The 22,961-nt window shown below is 49.3% G+C and overlaps 1 protein-coding gene across 2 annotated transcripts in view; it reads right to left on the reverse strand.

Moving 5' to 3' along the window:
- LOC111145857 (gamma-aminobutyric acid type B receptor subunit 2) overlaps nucleotides 1-22,961 on the reverse strand; it is a 341,149-nt gene that overhangs the window by 76,842 nt on the left and 241,346 nt on the right. For both annotated transcript variants that reach the window (XR_002640501.1, XM_022501134.1), the window contains exons 8-11: nucleotides 19,719-19,779; nucleotides 7,284-7,364; nucleotides 3,784-3,934; nucleotides 856-988 (exon numbers count right to left, since the gene is read on the reverse strand). Coding sequence is in view for 1 of the 2 variants with exons in the window: in XM_022501134.1 (XP_022356842.1) it covers nucleotides 856-988; nucleotides 3,784-3,934; nucleotides 7,284-7,364; nucleotides 19,719-19,779 (426 nt within the window). In the remaining variant the exon portion in view is untranslated. The remainder of the gene's footprint in view (nucleotides 1-855; nucleotides 989-3,783; nucleotides 3,935-7,283; nucleotides 7,365-19,718; nucleotides 19,780-22,961) is intronic.

The raw sequence follows: 22,961 nt of genomic DNA on the forward strand, positions 1-22,961 counted from the left end.
TGAGAGTGAGTTCCACACCATTGTAAACGGCTACTGCACGAACTCTTGTAGGAAAAACCGCTGCCGCCACCGCCACCAAGGAGGCAGCGAATGTCTAGAACATGGTAATTAATTTTCAAAATAGGATTTCTAAAATATAGTTAATAAATTATACTGTTTGGGGCTTCCTTAAGTACATGTATTCTCAGTGGGGGGGGGATATAGTTCCCAAGGGGGCAAACATTGGTTTTTAAATGGGAAAATATTACTCTTTCATGTATAAACTATAAGATTTACATACAGTATATAAACAAATGTACAGTATATCTTCGGTATTAAATTTTCATGAGGAGATAATTATTAAAGTCTAAAAAGGCTTCTTAGGGGGGCAATAAGGAAAAAGATGGGTTGAGAAACACTGCTTAAATAGAAAAGAGTAGCTCTGATTTTTTCTATTTGACTCAAAGTCACACGCACAGACACCTCTTACACTATTCTGTAATAGTTCTTGAGATACGCAGGCAGATTTATTCCTTCTTATGCGACCCTGACCCTGACCCTGACCCCAGGTATGGATCTTTTTCTGGTTGGTAGTTTTCCTCCCTCGCTTTTACAGGCTACCCGGCCATTTCTCTGAGGGCTGTCTTCTAGCGGTGGCCTCTTAAATAAATCCATTATCTTAATTTTATAGGCAATAGTGAAGTCCATCCTGGTCTGAAAGCAACAATATACTGCGCTGTTGGAACTGCATGAATGAGCTGTCTTTTGCCAGTTCACATATTTTCATTCATTTCTGGGTTTGAATCTGTGTTTTTGAGGATGGGAAACTAAGAAAACCTTATATCTTATACCCTGGGAAGATGCAGAATGACTTACGGTGCAAAGTGTTTCGAAGGTCTTTTCAGACACAAAGGATCCATCAAGGCCGAAGAGGAATATCGATGCATAGGAGAGCATCCCTCCGAGGATAATGAGGTTGTTCATGTACGGACTGGACATCTTTATCAGTCTGTCAAGAGAAGGACGACCGTTAACAGAACTGTTAATGCCGTTATTCCTCCAGCAAACATTCCCTGAATGCCTACTAGGTGTACAGTGTTGCCACGGCTGGAAGAGAGAGAAATGTTAAGCCCGGGTTTCCTCCACTTCCCACAACTGCCGTCCCAGGCTGTGCACCTGCTAGGGGCTGCACCTAGAAGGACCCAGAAGGACCCTGGAAGCTATCTGATGATATTGGTGGATTTTTCCTCTATCGAGTTCATCTGTCATTTCCCTAGAGGGCAGCTTGTAGCACCAGCTTTTTCAACCATTCATTTTCAGTTTACAAAAACACATTATTAAGGCAACGGGTCTTTCTTTCCTCTGGGACTGAGAAGAGAGGCTAAACCTAGAGACTTCTACACTTAAGCTCAGCAGCCTTAAGGGAGGAGGGAGAGGTGGGGGAGAAGGCCACACCACTCTTCGCCTTGCCAAGTGGGGCCGGCCCAGGAGGTCTACAGGGCTGCTGAGGAAGTGTGGTCACCAGGGCGTAGGTGAGCATTTGCTTTGGCTGTCTGAAGCTGCCACGGTCTTGTGCGCCAAGGGGTCACATGCCTAGTCTTTAGGTGATAAAAATGGACAACGGAGTCCCCATCCCCACCCTTCCCTTGTCTTCACCAGGCTGCCAGGGGCAATCTTTACACTCCCACACTCTACACGCCTGTCTCTGGCCTCCTGCAGGAATTCCGCTTTGGCTCCCCAGCTGCCCGGCAAGCCACCGAGACCGGCGCCCAGCTGGAATTCACCCTCACAAGTGCCTGGCTACCCCAGCAAAATCCACGGGGTCTATCTTGGGTTTTGAGGCACCCCTCCCCCCCAGTCCAGGTGCTTTTTTGCAGATCGTAATTATGGTCAATTGTTCCCTGAACATTTTCTTTTATACTCTGCCATTTTATGAATCCTTTCACATTTAAAAAATGTAATGTGTCCAAGTGGAAGAGAGATAAAAAGCCTGGTGTAAATTATGGATCACATGCGGCCTTTGAGCAGGGAGCATGAGTTGGGGCCTCCCCCCAGAGGTGCACCCCTGACCGGCCACTGGGCCCAGAGGAGTCTCCTCATGAGTAAAATGGGAGCACAGACCACACTGCCCAGGGAACGTGGGCAGCTCATACAAAGCTGGATACCTGGAGGTCCTTTTGCAAACCACAGACTACTAAGGCCCCTTCATCCTTATTACCATGGGAAGCTGGGGCAGGGGGAGGGCCAGGAGGCGGGGTGGTTTTTGGAGGAAAAGAACCTTAACAAATGGGTAGAACTTAGGGACATAAAAGTGAGGGGAACTTGGAACTACTGTGACATTTCTTATTTCTTTCAGATTTTTTAATCTGCAAAGTCAGTCAAAAAATTCACATAGGTGCCAGTCTACTGGAAGAGTAACAGTAATTTTCCACAGGAGGCCAGAACAGTGTAATTAAAGAATTAAAGGAGTCTAGTCTTACCATAGGGGCAACTTGCTGTTAAGATAGGTATTTTGGAAAAAAAAAAAAAAAAAAAAAGATAGGTATTTTGGAAGCTTGTAGAAAGGGAGTCTAATATTAATTGAGAACTGATTCCGGGCCCAGGCCTTGCACCAAATGCTAAGGGGCATGGTCATGAGCTAAGGTTTGTACAGAGTAGGCAAAACTTTCTTGAATTTTTTTGCGGCAGCATATGTGTTACTAATGTATAGAAAATAAAGAGGTGAATAAAACTCCTTTTATTCTTCGGGAAATAGGTTTGACTGATCAAAATAAAAAACAACAAAGAAATAGAGAGCCTCCAAGTTCTTTCTTTGCAAGCAGGAAGAGAAGAAAGAAAACAACCCCGTTCTCTTTGGAATCAGACTTGCTCCTGGCAGCCAGGAAGGTCACACAGTGTGGCTTCTGGGCTCGATGTCACCAAGGCTGTGCCCCTGGTGCCTCTCTCTGAGCCTCTGCTCAGTGGCTCCCCAGCAACCCAGGAAGCCGGGTCCAGGGGTTTGCTGTGGGAACCACAGAAGCTGGTTGTGCTCAGTGGACACCACCGCCTATGCGGTGGCCTGTTCTACCCACGACCGACCAGAATAACTCAGGCTGTGAGCTGCTCTCCTCCAGAGAGTGAAGAGCGTGTGTGGTAAAAAAGAAATCAAAGCCAGAAACCCAGGGGACAGGTTCAGCCACACACAGCAGTGTGGCCTCGGACAGCGGTCCTCTCTCTGTCACTGGGATTCTGTACTCTCTTCTGTGAATCAGGGGGAATTGTTTGAGGGTCCCAGCGAGAATGATGTGAGAGAGGAGCTTCTCGGGCTGTAAATACTGCCCCGGAACGGGGTTGGGGGTGCCCCTTCCTGAACTCAGTGACTACCTCAGGCACTGCTTCCTCAGGACACTGTGGGAGGAGCCAAGACTCTGGGGGAGTCCTGCTTCTGTATTTTTCCTCCTGGACAGGTAGAAAGTGCAGGGGCATAGCCAAAGTTCCGAGAAGGCCAGCGACTCAGACCCTTGGAGTTTATTTAACCCATCTCTCCTGTGCAACCTGCAGCCCTGCCTCTGTGTGTGTGTGTGTGTGTGTGTGTGTGTGTGTGTGTGCGTGTGGTGGGCACACGTGTTTATGCATGGCTGTGCACATATGTACATTCCATAGAACATCTAATCACATCCCAGGGACCGAACAACCACTTTAGAAAATTGCCCCAAAAACATCTCCCGTGCCCCTGGTGCATCGATCACGTGATGCCCCTACACTTGATCCACAAGGTTTGTCGATCGGAATGCATCATCCAAGAGGAGGGTGTGAGGGGCTTACTTCTGATTCCGATTCTTGATGTTGAAGAAGAGGAACGCGCTGGCCATGATCATCCCCAGGATGGTGAGGGCAGAGAGGATGCTGTAGAGAGGTAGGGAGATCTTCCGGAGCTGCTCCAGGATGATGGTCTTGTCTTTTGGTGGTTCGGATCCTAGAATGTCGAGGAACAGACATCAGCGGAGCCTGGTGCACGGTCAGGAGAACATCTCGGCCGGCAGGTCTTGCCATCTGACACCTGTGCACAGCCTCCGAGTAGGACACAGCTACTGGGTAAGAGAGCCCCAGTGGCTGGCCAGTCTATCGGCAGGAAGCCTCAGCTAGGACTTACTTCTTTCTCTAAATAGAATCAATAAGGAATTTGTGATGCATTTAATAGCCATTAAAAGACTAGAATTTGATTTGGTCTAATTACCCTGTTGAAAAACCATTCCCATTTGTCCCCATAGGTAACAGCAGCTCGGAAAGCACACGGCTGGACGCTGTGAGTGGGACCCACTGGGTGCCACTGGGGGCGAGGAGCCTGGCTTGGGCTCTCAAGGTCTCCGCTCTGACACATGATAATGACCACCCTCAATAGGGCAGACGCCTTGCCTGTTAGTTTCACCAAGACGTAGATGTCTCTGGGCGTGGGTTTTCTGCCTCAAGGTCATTATGTTACAAAAGCTCTTTCTGGTTTTCCATTTTCATAAGCCTCACTAACTGTGGGAGGCAGAAGCTACTGGCATGCCTCCCCCTCCCTGTTGTGCCAGGACTGGACCAGAACTGTGGGATTCCATTTCTCTATGTGACTGCAGAGCTGTCCCTACTCATTCTCCAAGGGCACCGGGAACCTAGGGGAGCCCTGAGGGCCTCAGAGAAAACTCATGTTTCTGGTCACTGGCAAAACTGTATCCAGGCTGGCTTGGGAGGGCTGTAGGCACTCGTCCCACCTCGCCTCACTTCTTATAAATCCCTTTCCTCTCAGCTGCTATTTCAAGTCAGGCTTCTGCTGCGGAACTGTGGAATACTGGGGCTTTTTTTCTCTGGTAGGGAAAGTGGGGAGCCTGGGGAGCCCCAGGCAGGGGTCATGGAGACCCACTATAGCTATGCCCTGGGGGCCAACCTGGGTCACACCTCCATTCCCAGGAGACAAGCAGAGGATGGGCAGGTGAGACAGCAGGGATGGAGATCCCCTTCTCTGAACATCTGTGTTTCAAAAACTCTCCTAGCAAGTTCAGATGTGTTTGGAAATATTCAGGGGATAAGAAGAGTTCGAACCATCAAAGTAGGGAAGTTGCTGGGTTCGAAAACAGCTGGGAACCTGCTGGCATGGTTAAATGTAAAAGTTTCAAGCAATTCCATGTAAAGGAATATTTTTAAGGAGTGGCTTCAGGGCTGAAAGTCAGGGCAAACGCAGACACAAGGTGGATGAAGTAACACCATTTCTTGCTTCTAGAAGTGAAAGCTCCTCATGTGAATCCTTCTTCCTCCATTCTTCCATTTTCCTCCCCACTGGTCTCCCCCACACCCAAGAGAACCTCTGGCTGCATCAGGTTAGCTCAAGTGTCTTCTGGTTCCCAAACACTGTTTGGGAACTGGCTGGGAACAAGCCCCTCTCTGGGCATTGAGAAAATGGCTGAGGGTTGGACCAATGGGTCCACGACAAGTATGACCACTCGCTGTTCACATAGAAACAACGTCAGGAAACTGACCACATCTCCTCTTCCTTACCCTACCTTCCCTCCCCCCAAAATGGTGCCTTCACACACAATGTACCTTAACTAAGATGTTTCGGAAGCCACTTGGTAATGACTTATCAGAAGCATCTGCAGTGACCACCTTGAGTTTTCTTTCCTGCTCCTCACCCTGCCCATTCACTCGTTACTTGTCTGTTCTGCAGTATTCCGTCATCCATCACTACACCTTCATTCGTCATCATTAACGATGACCAGTCATCCTTAATGATCACATTCTACCTGTCATGTCTGGTGTTGGGTACCAGTGATTCAAAGTCAACCAAGACACAGCCCCTGTCCTCAAGGAACTTACACACTAGACATGTAAAAAGAAAAAGGCAGTAAGAAGCAATCATGTTTACTGAATGCTTATGATGGGTTAAGCCCTTTATAGAGATTTTCTCATTTAATTCATCCAACAGCCTCACAGGTAGAGAAGATTACTTCCGTTTTACAGACAGGCAACCGTTTTCTAAGAGCTAAGTGACTTTTATGGATAGTAAGTGGCAAAGACGGCAGGATTTGAACCCAGACCTGCCTAACTGAGTCCTGTGCTCTAACTATCATGCAAAGGCAGGGTCCAGGTGGCTGATAACATCAGGCACAGAGAGGCCTGAGCCTGAAGCAGACAGAAGAGTGCAGTTCTCCCTGACGGAGTCTGGAAAGGCTACAGACGGGAGAGCTGGTCCTCAGAAGATGAACAATTGGCTGGCCACAAGGAAGCCAAGGAGGAAAAGGCATTTTGGGCAGAGGACCCAGCAGGGGCAAAGGCACGGTGGTGTCCTGGCCTATTTGAGGAACTGTAAGCCGTTTGGTTGGGGAGATCTGAAAGAAGAGGCAGAGAAATGGGAAGGTCCTGAGCTGATTCCGTGGAGTGAGGCCTGCAGCTGAGCAAGGGGGACAGGCAGGGCTCTGAGCAGAGGTGGAGAATCTTCAGCTTAGTGTGACGGGCAGGCACCTTGGCTGCTGAGGGCAGAATGCACTTGCAGGAATTAAGATGGGTTCAACTCATCCACCACCCACCCATCTGTCTGTCCGTCCATCTATCCACCCACCCACCCCTACCTTATTGACTCATATGCTCCCCCGTTCATTCATTTATTCACGCACCCAGTCATCCCCTTGATCAGTCACGTGTTTAGTTTCTCATCAAATATGAACCTTGAACCTGTGTCAGACCCTGGCTGGCATCAGGGGTTTAAAGTCAGGGAGCTCATGGTCAAACGACCTAGAAATTGCCATGCAAAAGACAGTGACTATGGGGAAGGCAGAGACAAACACTGTGAAAGTTAGGCAGTGAACCATGAGCTCAGCTGGGGGCAAACAGGGAAGGCTGCACAGAAGAGGTGTCATTTGATCTCGTTCTAGAAGCTAAGGAGGATTTCTTCAGCTGAAGAGGAGGGAATGATTTTCAGGAAGACCAGCAGGTGGACAGGATTTATTACGAACCCAAACAAGTCACTTCTCACAGGAGCAGACAGAGCTAGACTACCTGGGTCACATTTAAACAGAGTTACTCCTGGCTACGGACCGGTTTAAATGCAGATGCCTGGGTAAGAGATAGTACTCCATGCAAATTTCAGTGACCCATCCCAGGAGCTGGAACCCAGCTCCCATGTGAGTGATGGGGACTCTGTGCTCAGTGAGTATATGTGTTGAGACAAAAGGAGGTTCCCTCTTCCCTAGGAAACGAAGGACTCTGAGCTTATCCCCAACCCTTAGACAGTATCTGACTTTGGGAGCAACAGAGCAGGCCCCCTCCTATGAGAAGCCCACCTGTCTTACCTTGGAACCTGATAGTGTCGTTGATGATCTCCAGTGTGTCGGCCACAGCGTTGTACTCTCCCACCTTCACCTCCCTGCTGTCTGCGGGGAGCAAGAGACAGTGGCTGGAATTCATTGTTTATGCACCACACCCTGTGCATCATGCAATACGTGCCCTCCATAATACCCACCACTATAAATAAAAATTAAAAAATAAAAAGGAAAAAAAAAAAGAGAGAGAGAGTGGCCGGTTAGATGGAGTCCCACGCCTGTGGATGGCTGCTGCTGTCCCAGCTCTTGCGCTGGCTATGTTCTCATACACTTTCCTTTGCCCCAGGGCCTTTTCCAGGTAGAATCGGAAAACCTGCGATGGATCTGGGGTGGGTCAGATGCCCTCCTACACCATCTCATCCACTGGTTACCCCCCTCTTTGCTGTGTACCTCGTGGATGGGGGCCCACTCCCCTCATAACTGGACTTTCTGTCTGTTACCAAGTCTTTCCTGGTCATTGAGCTGAATGGTCTCTTTGTAACTTTCCCCTGGTATCTGGCTCTATCATCTAGGGCCACACAGACAGCTTCTGCTCCCTCTGCTCCAAGACAGTCCTAGAGACTTGAAGACCTCAATCATTCCCCCGGTGCTAGTCCCCAACCTCCTTTTACAGAATATCATTTCTATTCTGTCCCCTCCAGGTCCCTTCTTGGGCCACATCATACAATGTCACTGTGTCTGAGAGAGTGTAGACTGAAGGACTGACCAACATATTTCTTTAGGCAGGACCTTGGTCAGCAGCAAATACAGAGGATTATCCCCTCCTTCATTTTGCACATTATATTCCTATTAATGCATTCCGAGGTGGAGTTAGCATTAGCTAAGCCTAACGTACTCATGGGTCATGAGGATGGAGATGTCCTTGGGTCTGGAGACAGGGGAGAGGTCTGGGCTGGGAAGAGAGCTGGGGCCATCGGCATGTAAACTGGGAGGTGGAACAGGGGGCAGGAAGGAGATCCCTTGGGACAGTGTCAAGGAGGGGAGAGGACCCAGGGCAGAATCCTGGGGAGTGCCAACCTCTCCCGGGGGGTGGGGGTTGGGGGGGGCAAGGATGCTGCAAGGATACTGGGAAGGACTGGCCAGGTTGCCAGGAGCAGGATGGAAGGAGAGAGTGGGTATCATGGGAGCCAAGGAAAGGGACAATTTCACAATGGAGCTGGCCAGCTGTGTCAGATGTCACTAAGAGACTAGAAAAACAAGCCCCTTGAGCAAGGGGTCAGTGGATTTGATGTATGGGGGGACTAGTGACCACAGACAAAGCAGGTCTGGGGAAACAAGACCAAAGGCAAGGGGTGTGAAACTAGAGGGTAAAGCCACCAGGGCCAAACAGGCTTCGACAGGGCTGGGAGGGGGCAGGGAGAACCACCAAGCCTTGATAGTGTGCCTGGATCTGTGCTAGGAACTTTCTGTGCCTTTTCTTGTTCAGTTCTCACTGCTGTGGCTGGTGGTTTCAGTGCCACTGTACAGACGAGGAAACTGAGGTCAGCAGGTGGTGCCTGGGCCGCCGGCCGCCCCACCGATTTTAAGAGCGGAGCCTGGCCTCAAACCTGGGATGTCTCCTGCAGCCCATGCTCCTCACTGACATGGGGCTGCCTCAAATGGGATCGCTGAGCAGTGACAGTCCCTTCCAAGCTGCTGCCTCCACAGGCCAAGGGTGCCTCCTGTGTGTTAACTAGAGAGTGGCCTGCCCACATGCCCACCCACAGGGCAAGCGGGTCCCCAGAGCTGCAGATGCTGGGCCTGCAAATGCCCAGAGGTTATCGAGTGACACAGCTGCAGGAATTCCAAACGTGCCCCCAGAGGAACTGCTGGCTGGCTGGGGCTCCTGCTCTAAGTGAATTTCTTTGCAGAAATGCAGATGCGCCGCTGATCCCTTATCAACATTCAGGAAGCAGAACAGGGAATCCCATAGGCCACACTTCTGCCTGTGTTCCTTGGGTGGTGGGGTGGAAAACAGGACTGTAAAAGTCACTTCCTTCTCCCCTCCTCCCCACCATAATGGTCTCCCTGCCCCCGTGCAGGTGGTGTCACTTGCCTGGGTCACAGCTCCTAAATGTCACATTAGCAGACTCTGCTGGGAGCTCCAGCATCCCTGCTCTGGCCTTTTGAAGTCCTCAGCCCCAGTCAGCTCCGGCCACTCGGAGGAGGAAGCCGTGATTTATTTATCTGGCGTGGGGAGGCAGCTCATGAAATATGCAGATTGATTGGAACAAATCACCAGGAACCGGGAAGTGATGTGGCTGGCACCCCACTGTGCCCCCAGCCACACAGCCTGTCCCCCTGACTCATACACCCTAATGGACTGTCCCGTGGCACCGGGACTGCCGACTGGCTGGGGCGCACATCCTCGGCTTCCTAAGACAGCCATCATCACCACGGTCCCTCCCTGGGCGTGCTCACAGGTGCTGCCCATGTTCTTGCATTGAAGGTCTTGGCAAACCGTGAACTGGGCATGACTGGCCCCCGTCTGTAGATGAGGGAGGAGCCTCACGGCAGTTGAGCAAACACTCAGAGCCATGCGCAGGCAGCGGCCAAGTGGGCTCCTGAACTGGGCTCTGAACTCAGCCCACTTTCACCACCCATGCTGAACAGCTCTGCTCGGCCCACACTTATGGAGTGCCTACTGCATGCCATGCCCAGCCCTGGGTACTTCCCCATAAAGAATCCCTCAAAAGCAGCAGTGTGGGTGGTGGAAGATGAGGTTCTGTTCTCATCCTTGACCAAGGTGGCCTTGGACATCTGGGCGCTGAGGAATGCTGCTGCTAAATCCCTCATCACTCACTCACTCACTCATTCATTCATTTATTCAACAAACATTGTCTGGGTGCCTATTAATCTGCCAGGCTCCGGGCTAGAGATACAAAGATAAAAAAAAAAAATCATAATCTCTGACATTGTAGTTTAGAGACTCTCCCAGCCCCCACCAGGCAGATAAAATTATTCTCATTTGCAGGTGCTTTTTCCCTCCAGCTTGCCCTTTGTTAGCAGGTGGCTGTAGCCGGAAAATAGGAAGTTTCTAAGTGGTCATGAGGATTAAAGAGGAGAATATAGGCAGTTTCTGGCTTACAGACTAACTAACGGTAAGTGTTCGATAAATTGTAGTTGGCCTCATGATAAAAGCAACTGAGCTATTCGCTAGGTCCCCAAATACTCCCTAGGTTTGTTTGTTTGTTTGTTTGTTTTTTACTGCCATGGTTTCCCCATAACAGTCCCTCTGCTTGGAAAGTGGCTTTCCCCTCCCTCTACCAACATGGCCCAATCCTACATCCACCTCTTCCAGGAAGCCTTCCCTGAGTACTGCTCCCCTCTGAGCCCATCAGTTGCTGTGGGCTGAGGGCTGGGTAACAGCTCCTGCTGCTGGAGCTGTGTCCTACGTGTGCCCAGGCCTTATGATTATTACCAGACATTAGTTCCTAGGTGGGACCTGAAGGCTTGCTTCTGGTGTCCCTAGGTAGCATCGAGTCTTGTCCCCCATCCTCTACCCAGGACCCCTCCTGTATCTGAAAGTAGAAAGATGGGGTCCTCTGTGTTCTTCCATGGCCCAGCCGGTGGTGACCATGAAAGGCACCCAACACTCACTGCTTAACTCTTGGGTTCCTTGTTAACTCGCAAACAATGTTAACCACCCAATGGATATGGAGTGGGCCTTGCAGACTGTGGGCCAGGGGACAGACTAGAAAGACCCACCAGGGGGTGGGTGTGGACGAAGGACTTGAGCAGAGGGCTGCCTCCCTGCCCCACAACTCTGGGGCAGCTAGCCACTCACTGTCTGGCCCTGAACAGACCATCCCTTTCTCTGGGCCTCAGTTTCTCCATCGGCAAACTGCACAGAAGGGCTTCCAGCAGTTCTCAGCCCTGGCGGGCATTAGTATCACCTGGGAACTGATGGAAAATACATATGTCAGAGTCCTAATATGGACCCATTCTATTTGAACCTCTGGGGGGTTGAGGGGTAGGTTCTGGGCAGTATTTTCAAAAGTCCCCTAAGCCCATCCTGATGAAGAGCCAGGGTTGAGAACCGCTAGATTTGACTGAAGGCCCTTCAGTGCTGACGCTTTCTGTGCTAAGAGGCTAAAAATAGCGTGGAAAAGAGAGCCCCTCTCCCGCAGAACAATATGCTGCTTCCTCGTTGTGGGGCAAAAAGAAGGGTTCTCTTTCAAAAGCGCATTCTTTATTTCAAGTTTTAGATTTGGATGATACGTAAAGGAAATAGGTCCTATTGGTGAAAATTAGGCTGCCAAAAAAAGTCCAGTCTGAAAATATTCACTGGCGGTGGGCCTGAGAGCATCCACGAGACGGCTGGGAAATCGCTTCTGTCAGTGATTCTGTCTCCTTCTGGGACTGCAATCCCGGTGGGGGGTGGGGGGGTGGGGCGGGGAGCCAGTGACAGGGTCACCGACCTCCTGCACTAGCGGGGTGCCCATAGCCTGCTACCTGGGTTCTATTCCCCTCACCCCTAACTGTCCATTTTTCCTCAGCTAGCTCTAGATCAGAACGGAGGGAGGTATATGTGGTCTTTAAAGTTTAATGGTTACAAATAGAGAGACTCCACGTGTGACTCTGAGGTCTAACACACAGCATGGTCTTGACCCAACAAAAATACAAAATGCAGAGCAGTCACTCCACTCTAGGCCCCCCAACAAAATCCCAAACTCGGGGAGAAGGAAGAGCTCTGGCGCGTAGACTGGACCCTTGGAGCTTGTCTCGGCTTTGTCGTCACCTCAGTGAGGAGCCCCCAGGAAGCCCCGGCGTCTGCCTGGGCCTTGCTAAGGCGAGCGGCCTAGACAGGGAGATCTCTGTGGCCTCCGCCTCTCGTTTGACAATTCTGCAAGTGCTTTGAAAACCTGCCTCAGGGGTCCCGCATGTGCCTGGGGGCCGCACACCACACGGATGCCCGCTCCTGGTGGTTCTTCAGAGGTGGGAATGTGGCGGTCACGGGCTTTGATTCTGCTCTTCTCCGGGTCGCCAGCCCTTCCTCAGGAGTGATCCCCGGTCTGGTCACTGCCTGTGGGCAGGCCCCAGAGGGTGACTCTCCTGTCATCGGGTGAGGAGCAGAGCTGAGCAGCACTCCTGGGCCTGAATCCCACACACGCTCTTCTCTGTCTCCATAAACAATATGTCACTGTCACGTTTGTAACAAATTAACATCATTGACCTTTGTTTGGGAATTTTTAACAGGCCAAGTGGACACTGGCCAGAGGGCTTGGGAATATAATAACCTTGCTAAGGGCAGATTTGTCTATTGACTTAGGTGAACCGGGCCAGAAGCAAAAGCTAAGTATCTGGGGGTACACAGGACACACATAAACACAACAGATTATTTGCATCTAGAGCGCCTTTTGTCTCTTCTTCTTGGCTAACTTCCCACTGGCCCTTCAGAATCCCAAACTCAGGAATAGGAAAGAAAACTCAGATGCTGCCTCTCCCAGGTAGCTTTCCTAGAAACTGCCAGGCAGAACCAAGTGTCTCTCTCTGAATGCCCATATCATGTGTCTCACCCACTCAGGGTCCTGTGTCTTTTCCCCCCTGGACCAGGAGCTCTCTGGGGGAAGGGGCCGCATCTTACCCAGCCCAGCACCCTCTGTGCCCCATTAGGCCCTGGCATGCAGGTGCCAGGAAATGACTCTTAAGAAACTTCAAAAGCCCAAAGCATGGGGGGAGGAAGAGGAATTTATCCACATTGAAATTAAGAACTCCTGTTCAACAAGGACTTTAAGTCTATAGACAAGTGACTGAGTGGGAGAAGGTATTTGCAAAGCCTAAAGGTAAAAGGGGACTACTATTTGGAGTACATAAGAAGGATTGCTTCTCGGCCTTATGGCTAAGATCAAATATGGAGTATATAAGGAACTCTAGCCAATCAACAAGGAGAAGACAGTACCCTCAAAATAAAAGTGGTCAAAGGAACAGAAAAATCAACAAATGGCTGACAAGCCCAGGAAAAAATACCCAAACCTTGTTAGTAATCAGAGAAATGATATTTAAGACTACTGATATTACTTTATACCTTTAGACTGGCAAACAATGAGCAAGCCAGGGCCTGAAGTATTGGTGGGAGAAGGGACATAAGAATCCCCATGCTGGTGGCAGTGGAGACAGGTGTAGGCACTGAAAGAGCCACCTGGCAGGTCACAGGCATGTGCAGTGTTCACACACCTTCCCATCCAACAGTTCTGCTCCCGGGCATTTGTCCTAAAGAAATGCTCAGCTGGGTTCGTAAGGGACAAGTACAAGGACACTCATTATTTCCATAGGTAGAGAGTTGAAGGGGACCTGGGTATCTGTCACTGGGAGAGTGGGTGGGTAAAGCATGATCAGTGCAAGGCATGGCTCAGATGTATACACAGGAACATGGAAGCATCTCGAAAAAACAAAGCACTGGGTGGGGGTGGGGAGAGAAAGAAATAGAAGAAGATATACAATCCAGCTGCACTGACAGAAATCAAAATATATGCATACGAAACAGCAATCCACCTTCTATAAGGACAAACCAACATAATACATGCCTTAAACGCTTACAGTGTTGGCCTTTCTCTGTAGGATGAGAGCAAATGCTTGTGAGAGGGCACAGACAATCAAGAGGGGCTTTCCTGGGCCAGTGATGACAGTGTCTCATGAAATGAGGAGAGTGAAATGTATCCTAAGGAAGTAAGGTGGTACTTCTCTCAAGAAATTCTGGTGGTACTTCTCTCAAGAAATTCAAGGATCTGGGGTTATGATCATGAGTGACCAGGAGAGGAGCAGGAAGCCCACGGTTGCCATGCCCTTCTCTGTGCTAGTCACTGAACCATTTGTAGCTTCATGTCATGGAATTCTCACCATCCCTCAAAAAAAGTGGCAAAGAAAGTGATCCCCTTTAATTTTACTATTTTAAACTGAATGCTGAAATGGTGGCCTTAGAGAGATCAAGCCACAGCGCCTAGCTAGTAAGGAAGAGACATGCCTGCTTCAAAGCTCATATACTTCAAAGCTCATTTACATGCAAGGAGATGAGTTCCCCGTCACTGGAGGCATTCAAGGAGAGGTAATATTTCAAAAGAGAGTCATGGCTCCCTTCAACATGGAGATTCTATGGCTCGATGAAACACAAGGTCTGCTAGCTAATTCTGTCATTCAGTCTACTTTCCTTGGGCTCTCTGAAACATAAGCCCTCGATCATGAAGGCTGGGAAGTGTTGGGGTCAGGCTCCCAGCCTCAAAGAGCCCACGTACACCTGCGTCCTTCCATTCCTGCTGAACCACAACCCTGCCAGGGTTTCCCGCGGTTCAGTGGCCTGTCTCCTCTCTTAATTACATCAAGTCGCAAGGCCGTTGGGCTACCTGGCTTTTCCAGACCTATGGCCAGGTGAAGGGAGCAACAAAACATGCCTTGACCTCGACAGAAGGAAAAGGACATTAAAAACCGGCCTCAAGCATCTCAAACTAGGGTCAGACTAGCTCTGAAAGTTTTCTAGTCGGTTCTGGGAAATCATCTTCCTGCTTTTATAGACCCTGGCACTTGGCCAGAGAAATTATGAGGTCCCCGGAGGGCAGGGACTGTATCTTATTCAACTTGGCTTCCCTCAGAGGACTTGGTAGAGCGCCTGGCAGATGCTCAGGAAATGTGCACTGAATAGAACCCTATCTGTTACCCCAAAGACCAAACGGTAATTAATGTGTGCAAACGGCGGGGAGTGGGGGGAGACAAGCCCACAGTTCACTAGGTACCTGCTGAATGGCAATCGTGCCGTTGGAGCGACGGAAGACCCCGTGCCTTCCAGTCAGGTGCCGGAATAGAAAAGTCCGAAGTCTGAGCCCTCTCTGTGGCACAGAAGCCATGCGGAACGCAAGCACATTATAGCTCGCCGAGATGCTGACAAACGGGCCTAATGAAGGCAGGGCCGGCGAGCGGTTGAGCGCGCAGATGCTGAGAGCTCCAGAAGCGTAGCACAAACAAGGCTCTAATCATGGCTTCGCTCAACTTCCTTCCCTGCTGCAAATTCTGAACCGTGTTTAGACTTCGGCAGGAACATGGATTCTTTCTTCTCTTGAGGGGAAGAAAAGAAGCCAATTCCCTGGCATTCATGCTCACGGACACGTGGTTTAATGGGAGTCAGTGCCGGCAGGGGTGGAGGGGTGAGGGGAGCTGAAGGTGGAATCGGGAGCGGTTTAGGCCTTGGCCCTAATTCGCCCTAGGTGTGTGGCCAACAGGATGCGAATGCCTGCTTCTGACCACAGGTGGGTCACTCAGAATCGCACCCCAGACAAGAGTAGGAGGGCACGGAACTGATTTGGGAGGTGGTCTTGGGGCCCCCTGACGAGGTGTGGGGAGGTGAGACAGGGAAAGGAAGGGAGCCAGTACCGGGGTATTCATGAGCAGGTTTCTGGGTAGGTAACTGACGCACAATCCTATTGGGGACTCCTGGAAGCACAGTAGAACACCTTGCAGTTGTCCCACCCAAGAGGGAAGGGTGCTGGGTGGTTTATCCTCTGCTTCTCTCTCCTCCCTGGCACAAGGTTGTCCCTGGAAGCACCAACTCTCTTGGACATATGGCCTACTCCTTGCACAGGGTGAGGGGTGCTGGTGCTTTCCATGAAGCATTTGTTCTGGAATTGTGGATGCTTGGGAAGTATGGTTGTGTCACTGACAGCGTCTGCCACCTATCTACATTGTCCTGCTGGGAGTTAAAAGCTTTGGGAACCCTTGAAAATGAAGTAAATGGAGGGAAGCTGGGGATGAGGAAGGTCATTCTTAGGGTTCTGAAGCCCTCTCTGGATTAAAAATGCCTCAGTCTCGAGAAGGGCCAAGGGGCTAAGCCTGGCACATCGTTTTAGAATAGTTCTGTTCATCCAGCACTCCTAAGTTTATGAGATAGGCAGTTTCTCCAGCCTGAAACGACAATGGCCGCCATTTTGAATTAGCTTCAGCTCACATTCTGGCAAACAGCAGTTAGCCAGATGTCACCGGAAACCACAAATAAATGAAGCCATTCTTAAATATCTACAAGTCCTATCACCAATGAATCCAGTAAGCATTACCAAGAGCTGGCCAAGAGCCAGGCATCATGTCATAATGTGACGAGCTTCCCACCACTTGAGAGGCTATGGGGCTAAATCTCATTTGGTCCTTTCCCCAGCCCCAGGAGCTGGGCAGGGCTGGCATTAGCGCCATCCCATTTTCCAGAGGATTAAGCTGTGGCTTAGAGAGATGAAGTAACTTGCCCAGGGTTACACTGCTGCTGAGTTTCAGAGCCAGGACTTGAACCCAGGTCTTTTGCCTCCAGATTAAATCAATAAACTTGTCCTGGAAGCCAGCTAAGTGCCAGGCATTCGTGCTACCCTACAGTCTTAGAGTCAAAAAGTGCAGGACCAGGCTTCTTGTCTCCCTTTTTAGTCTTCTAATACCTCTGTTTCCAACTCATTTGTTTTAGTTCTGCAAAGGAATTAACAGAGCCTCCGAGGAGATGTTTCCTATACGGTAGATAAGATTTCAGAAGGCCCCGAGAACTCTGCAAAAATGAGGACAGAAAGTGCATCTCATGAGGTCTTCAGAGGAAGGGTGGGATGGGCCAGCTTCCAAGATCAGGTTAGTGAGCTTTGAGACAGCCTGGGTGCAAGTCTTGGAGCAGCCCCTGCAAAGGAAGCCCCCACCGCCGGCCGGGGCTGGCCGTCTGCAAGCCAGCTGTGCTGTGAGCCCTGCTATTCCCTATCCCCTCTAAAGATGGGGCAGGAGGTGAGGGAGAGAGAAGCTGACAGGGAGAGAGATGGTGTGGAGGACATGTCAGAAAACAACATGGCCGTTCTACTTAGAGGCCTTTTGGAAAAGCCAACGGCATGAGGCAATTCTTGGGTAAATCCTGTAAAAGTCCCAGGAAACAGAGTCTGGACCAGCCCAGGGAAGCATGGGCCCAGAGAAGAGACGGAATGAACGCACCACTCCATGGTGAGTCAGGGTCTCCCCCACAGCAAGTCCTTTCCCCTGTCTGGGCCTCAGTTTCCTCTCTGTGAAATGAGATGGTAAGCACCCTTCAGGCTGGTCAGCCTGTTTGATAATTCAATGCCACTCCATCCTGGCAGGCATGCACCTCTGAGACCCTCTACATTTGGAAAACTAACTCTTATGAGGACATGGACACACCCCCAGCATTCTAGTGGCTCGTTTTAGACCCAAAAAAAAACACAGAATCCCTCTGTGAACAGGATCGATGTTTGTTTTAAAAACATACAAAGAGGAGCATGTGCAGGCCCAGCTCTGATGTCCATTAAAAACTGGGCACAGATGTGGTGAGGGAAAACACCCAGGTAAGTTGTGCATGTGGGGGAGCTGAGGTCCCGGCTCAGCTCTGCCATTAACCAGCTTAGGTCCCGGGGAGGAACCCCTCCCTCCCTCCCCTGGACCCCAGTTTCCCCTTTACACCGGGAAGCGGTGGAACATGTTCATCTCTGAGACCCTGGCATGTCTGATATCCTACATATGGCTAAGTGTGGGGAGAAGCTATAAAGGGCAGACAGACATAAAGGCACCTGGGGGGTTTCAACACACCGAGAAAATCTGGATTTGCTTCAGAAAAGTGTCATAATTTTGGACACGGTGCTAATCATAAGTGCTGCTACTTGCTGAGCCAGAAATACATGCACATATTTCTATGTGTTCTCAAGTTCTTTCCACATTCCAGGAAGGTAGGTAGGATTATATTTCTGTTCTACAGATGAGGACTTCACACAGGCAAAGTTACTTGCCTAATGTGCTATATACTGACTTGAGCTAAGGTAGGTCAGACCCACCTACCTCTGAGCTACTATTTGGTCCACTGCTTTCCTTATAAATGCCTAAAACTAGTTATTGGAGTTGGTGTCTAATCCTAACATATGAAGAAAAAAGGCAATAAAATTGGCATGCACTTGTAAGCTGTGATCGGCCAATCAATATTTTATAAAATATTCTCCTAGAATGATATAATTTCAGAACTGGAAATGTGACAAGAGAATTTAGTTACAATCACTCAAAAAAAAAAAAAAGTAAGTATCTTTGCCAAGATGCTTACTTGGTTCAACCAATGAAGAAGCAAGACTTAACAAATGGGAAAATAATTACATTTGCCGAAAATTACATCTTTTGTGCATGCCAGAGAGCTGACATGCGTTTCAATTACCTGCCACAGGAAGACGAATGGGTAAATGTACAAGATTGCATTATGGCGCCACAGTACCGAACACCTCTCCTCATTGATCTAAATCCGGTGGGATTTGTCTGAATGAACCTGAATAACTTGATTTCATTTCTTGCTTTTTCCCCTGGATGACTTTGGGATCTGACGCAAAGGCACTGCTCTTGTTTCTGGATTTTCCAGAAACCTCCAGATGCTGTAAAACGCTTCAGTGAAGAAGGATGCATCTAGTGGCTTTGGCTAACAACCTGGCTGATGACCCTACGGGCTGCATGGGGCTGTCTACCCTGGGGGAAAGCCCAGCCCCACTCCTCATAGATGCCCTGTGTACTCTGACAAGCCACTCCTCATAGATGCCCTGTGTACTCTGACAAGCCCCCGCCCCCTCTCTGGGCCTCTACTTCCACCTTGTCACTTGAGGAACGTGATCTGGAAGGTTTCTGAGCCCCTGACAACACAAACAACAGAAAAGCCCAACAAGCGACCTGGTTTCTTAAAAAAAAAAAAAAAAAAATCAAGGACCTGTTACAAGCATGTGTTGGGGATGATGATGAGTTAAAAGAGATTAAACAGAAATAGCAACCAGACGTTGTGTGGATTTTCCCACAAACTGTAAGGACATATTGCAAATAATCAGAGGATCAACATAGACTAGAAGTGAAAGGATATAAAGAATCATTGTTAAATGTTTAAGGTAGGATAATAGTAGCATGGTTATGTTTTGAAAAGTCCTTATCTAGAAGGAATGCATACTGCAGTATTTAGAGATTGAAATGAGATAATGTCTGGGAGCTGCTTTAAACATTACAGCAAAAAAAAAGGGGGGGCAGTGGGTAAGTAAAGATAAAGCAAGAGTAGCACAATGTTGATGATGGTTGAAGCCAGGTGATGGGTACACGGGGTTCATTACATGGTTCTCTCGACTTTAGGGTCTGTTTGAAAATTTCTATCATCAAAAACAAGAATAATGCAAGCTTTCTCAGAATACTGGAGGGGATCGAACTCCTACACACCCATACTTTCCCAAGCCTCTCGGAGTCATGTGGGGAGACTGGATAGCCTGCAAAGTCATGCAGTGGAGAAACATATTCTAAATAAGTTGAAACTGATGTTCTCACAGAGCCGTGTTTTCTATGGACTCTGCTTTCTCTTATTGGAACATCCTACTTTCATTTCTTTGGATGTATTTTATTGCAGAAACACGACATTCCCGAATATAGAACTCATCAACTAGAAAGAAGAAGCATCAGAAAGCCTACCTTGAAATTGAGTAAATTTAATGGTCCCCATTCTCTCCCCATTCCGGAACACAACTTGGCCCTAAAAACAAAACAAAACAGACAAGAACAAAAGAGAAATGACATATTAGCTCAAACACCACTGGTCTCAGCTGCGATTCATAAATGGTACAGTGTGATTATTAATATTGGAAAAAACCCAGATTCCCACGAGCCTGCAGATGCAAAATTAAACTGTTTTAAAACTGGCTGTGACTTTGGTTAATCGGAAGAGCACAAAATCAATAATGAAACCAACACACGTGAATTACAGCATTACAGCTGAGCTAGGCATCATCATTATCATGATTATCCATGAAACCCCCCACGTGTCCTGTGTTATCCTGCGACGAGGTCTTCCAGGGTGCTGGCACCTGGCCCTGACTCTGCTCCTGGGTCCCACCCATTACGATGCGTGGCTCTGCTGAGGCTGTTTGGCGTGAGGACCAGAAGGGGACTGGAGGTCAGTTAGTATTTTTATTAAGGACAGAGAATATTTTGGTAAGTTCTTCCTGAGGGTTGACATCAGTCCCAGTTATAAATGGGCTACGAGGCAGCACAAAATGAAGCTTCTTGAGCCAGCAAGACGTGCCTAGGGTCACGGGCAGATGAGCACCCCTCATTAGGGGCACCAGGGCCTCCAGACAGCATCATCTCCTGCATCTGCCTTGCTGGCTGATATCGGGCTTCCATATGCTGGGCTAAATAAATCGGGAACATAAAGAGGGGGTGTGGCTTCTCCTTGTTAATTCAGGACCCATCAAAATTCTGTAACCGTGCAACAAAATGGACACATTGTATCAATGAATCTTTTTGACAAGCTTGGGTGGAAAGGGGTATGATCTGCATTTTACGGATCAAGAAATTGAGACTGAGAGAGGTGATGCGCTCTCCGTTAGGTCACTGTGAGGCTGCTGGGAGTCAGCTCCAAGTTTGATTTTAATGCCCATGCCCTTTCACAACAGCATCTTGCTCCTCATCCAGAAATAAATTCCTTCCCGTCTTTCCATTAATGTACAATTAGGAAAAGCAATGGTCTTCAAGGGACCCTGCTTTACTCTCACTACGCTCTCGCATCAACAGGTCATAGCACATCCCATTCAGTTCTTGGAACAAAGCACCAAGACACATCATCCCTCGGTGGAAACCCAAAGTCTGAGGCCTTGCGGCTTTTCGAACAAAGAGAATCACTCAGCCTGTTCTCAGAAGGAGAAACACCTTCTAAGGCCCCTTCGACACCTTTCTGAAATCCTGTAGACAGCTGCACGTAGTATCAGTTTGAAACCAATGCCCACCGAGTTCCATATTCAGGTGACGGCAGGCAATTCCCGGGAGTGTGAAAACACCTCAGCGTAAGGTGAGATGGGAGCTGTGATTTTATTTCTAGGGATGATTGAAAAACACAGAACAGCTTGCAAAAGGCTCACTTTTATGCAAATAGAGCACTTTGCAAAGCTGGGAAAGACACAGACACGGTGGACAAGGAGGACACTTCTTGGTTTGATAAGGGGGGGATCTAATTTGCCCATCTCCTGCCAAGCTCTGAGGAACTCCAAAGACTTCTAGATATAAAATGTGGACGAATTCTGCAGAATCGTCATTAGTTAATGAAAAAGTATAGGAAATGGCCTTCAGAGCTTGGAGAGAATGACACTGGCTTGGAGTATGAGGTGGGGATGAGAACCTCCGTTTACGTTGTAAACAAAACCAATTAGTCCATCTTTGAAGTGAGAGCTGTCACGTTTTATTTTCCTCATGATAGCTGCTTTTCCTAACGGTAGCTCTTTAAGCATCTCAGGTAATGCAGGGGAAGGAGACCAGTGTCCGAGTATCCCGAACCTGGCTTAGTGCTCCCTCAGGCACATTCCTGCACACCCAGCAGAGCTCCTGACCTACAAGGGGCACCCAGGAAATGGCAGTAGTCATTTTTATTTTAAAATGTTTAATAGCAGAGAGCTGAAATTAAGAAATAAAACAAAACAAAACATTTTAAGCATCAGGAAGCTTTCCAACACTTGGGAGGAGATTTTCTATATCACATGGTGTCATCCGGCAAAGGGATAAACTGTTGAGTCTTTGCCCAAGGTGTCCTCACCTCGGAAACATCAGCCCCCAAGTGACTGAGTTCTCAAACCACGTGAGCCACCATGGGCTTCACCGGCGGGTAATGAAGGAGGCACAGATGGGTAATTGGGCTAATGGGGGTCTGCGCAGAGAAGCAGCCAAGAAGCTCTAGGAAGCCCCCTTCTGAGGAAGATGTGTCATCTGATTGCTTCCTGAAGAAGTCACCACGGCACCCATCGGGTCTGACTGCTAACGCTGGTTCTGCTCCCCTGCCCACGGCTGTCCGGATGGGGACCGTTATCCCAACCAAGTCCACGTCAACAAGGAAGCCCACACGGCAGTCTGATGATTTTCATGAAATTCTGCCCTTCCACAAATGTTTGCCTATTCTGGGCCACGAACTTAATTTCTAGGTACTGATTCCTGCTCTCCGAGTGCTTTATATTTGATGTGGATGGACCAATGAAACAAGTTGGCCAATAAGTGAACAAGATGACTTTACTTTGTACAGAGCGCCCCAAAGAAAGTAAGAGGGAGGGGGTCTGTCGCACAGTCAGGAAAGAGCTCAGTGAAGGGCGGACAGAAGAGGCACAGGCCGTGAGGCAGGAGGGAGATGCTCCAGGTATGGTGTGAATCAGGGCAGGAACAGAAAGGACCGCGTGGTGGGGCACGGGTAGGTGAGGGAGCGGACAGGTGGGCAGGGCTAGGTCACGGCCAGCCAGGAGGCCAGACAGGGCTGTGGAGAGGATCTTAAGTGCAGGGCAGAGCCCGGGGTTGGGGAGGTTGAGCAAAGCCGTACTATGATCTGCATCCAAAGGTCACGAAGGGACATAGTTCTACCCCCGGCCTCAATTCATGACAACCGTGAAGGACCGTGGGATCCAGAGGTCCCTGGGATGACCAAGGCCATGGTTACAGCTGCATTGTTTCACTTGTCCCTTTGCTACATCCTTCTTCCCTCCCTCCCCCCCAGGTCTTGTCTCCGAGACCCCCTCCCCATCAGCTTCCTGTGTGCAAATCTTAGTCTAGAATCTGTCTCCAGGGCAACCCGGCCCAAGACCCCTGCCATCAAAGGTCCCTGGGAAGGTCCCTGGGCCTCTGTCTTTCTTGCCGCCTGCAGGAGCCCCAGTGATAAGGCAGTGAGAACAGAGGCAGTGGATT

Source organism: Enhydra lutris, unplaced genomic scaffold (assembly GCF_002288905.1).
Source record: "Enhydra lutris kenyoni isolate GAN:26980312 unplaced genomic scaffold, ASM228890v2 scaffoldscaffold13, whole genome shotgun sequence".
Taxonomy (NCBI): domain Eukaryota; kingdom Metazoa; phylum Chordata; class Mammalia; order Carnivora; family Mustelidae; genus Enhydra; species Enhydra lutris.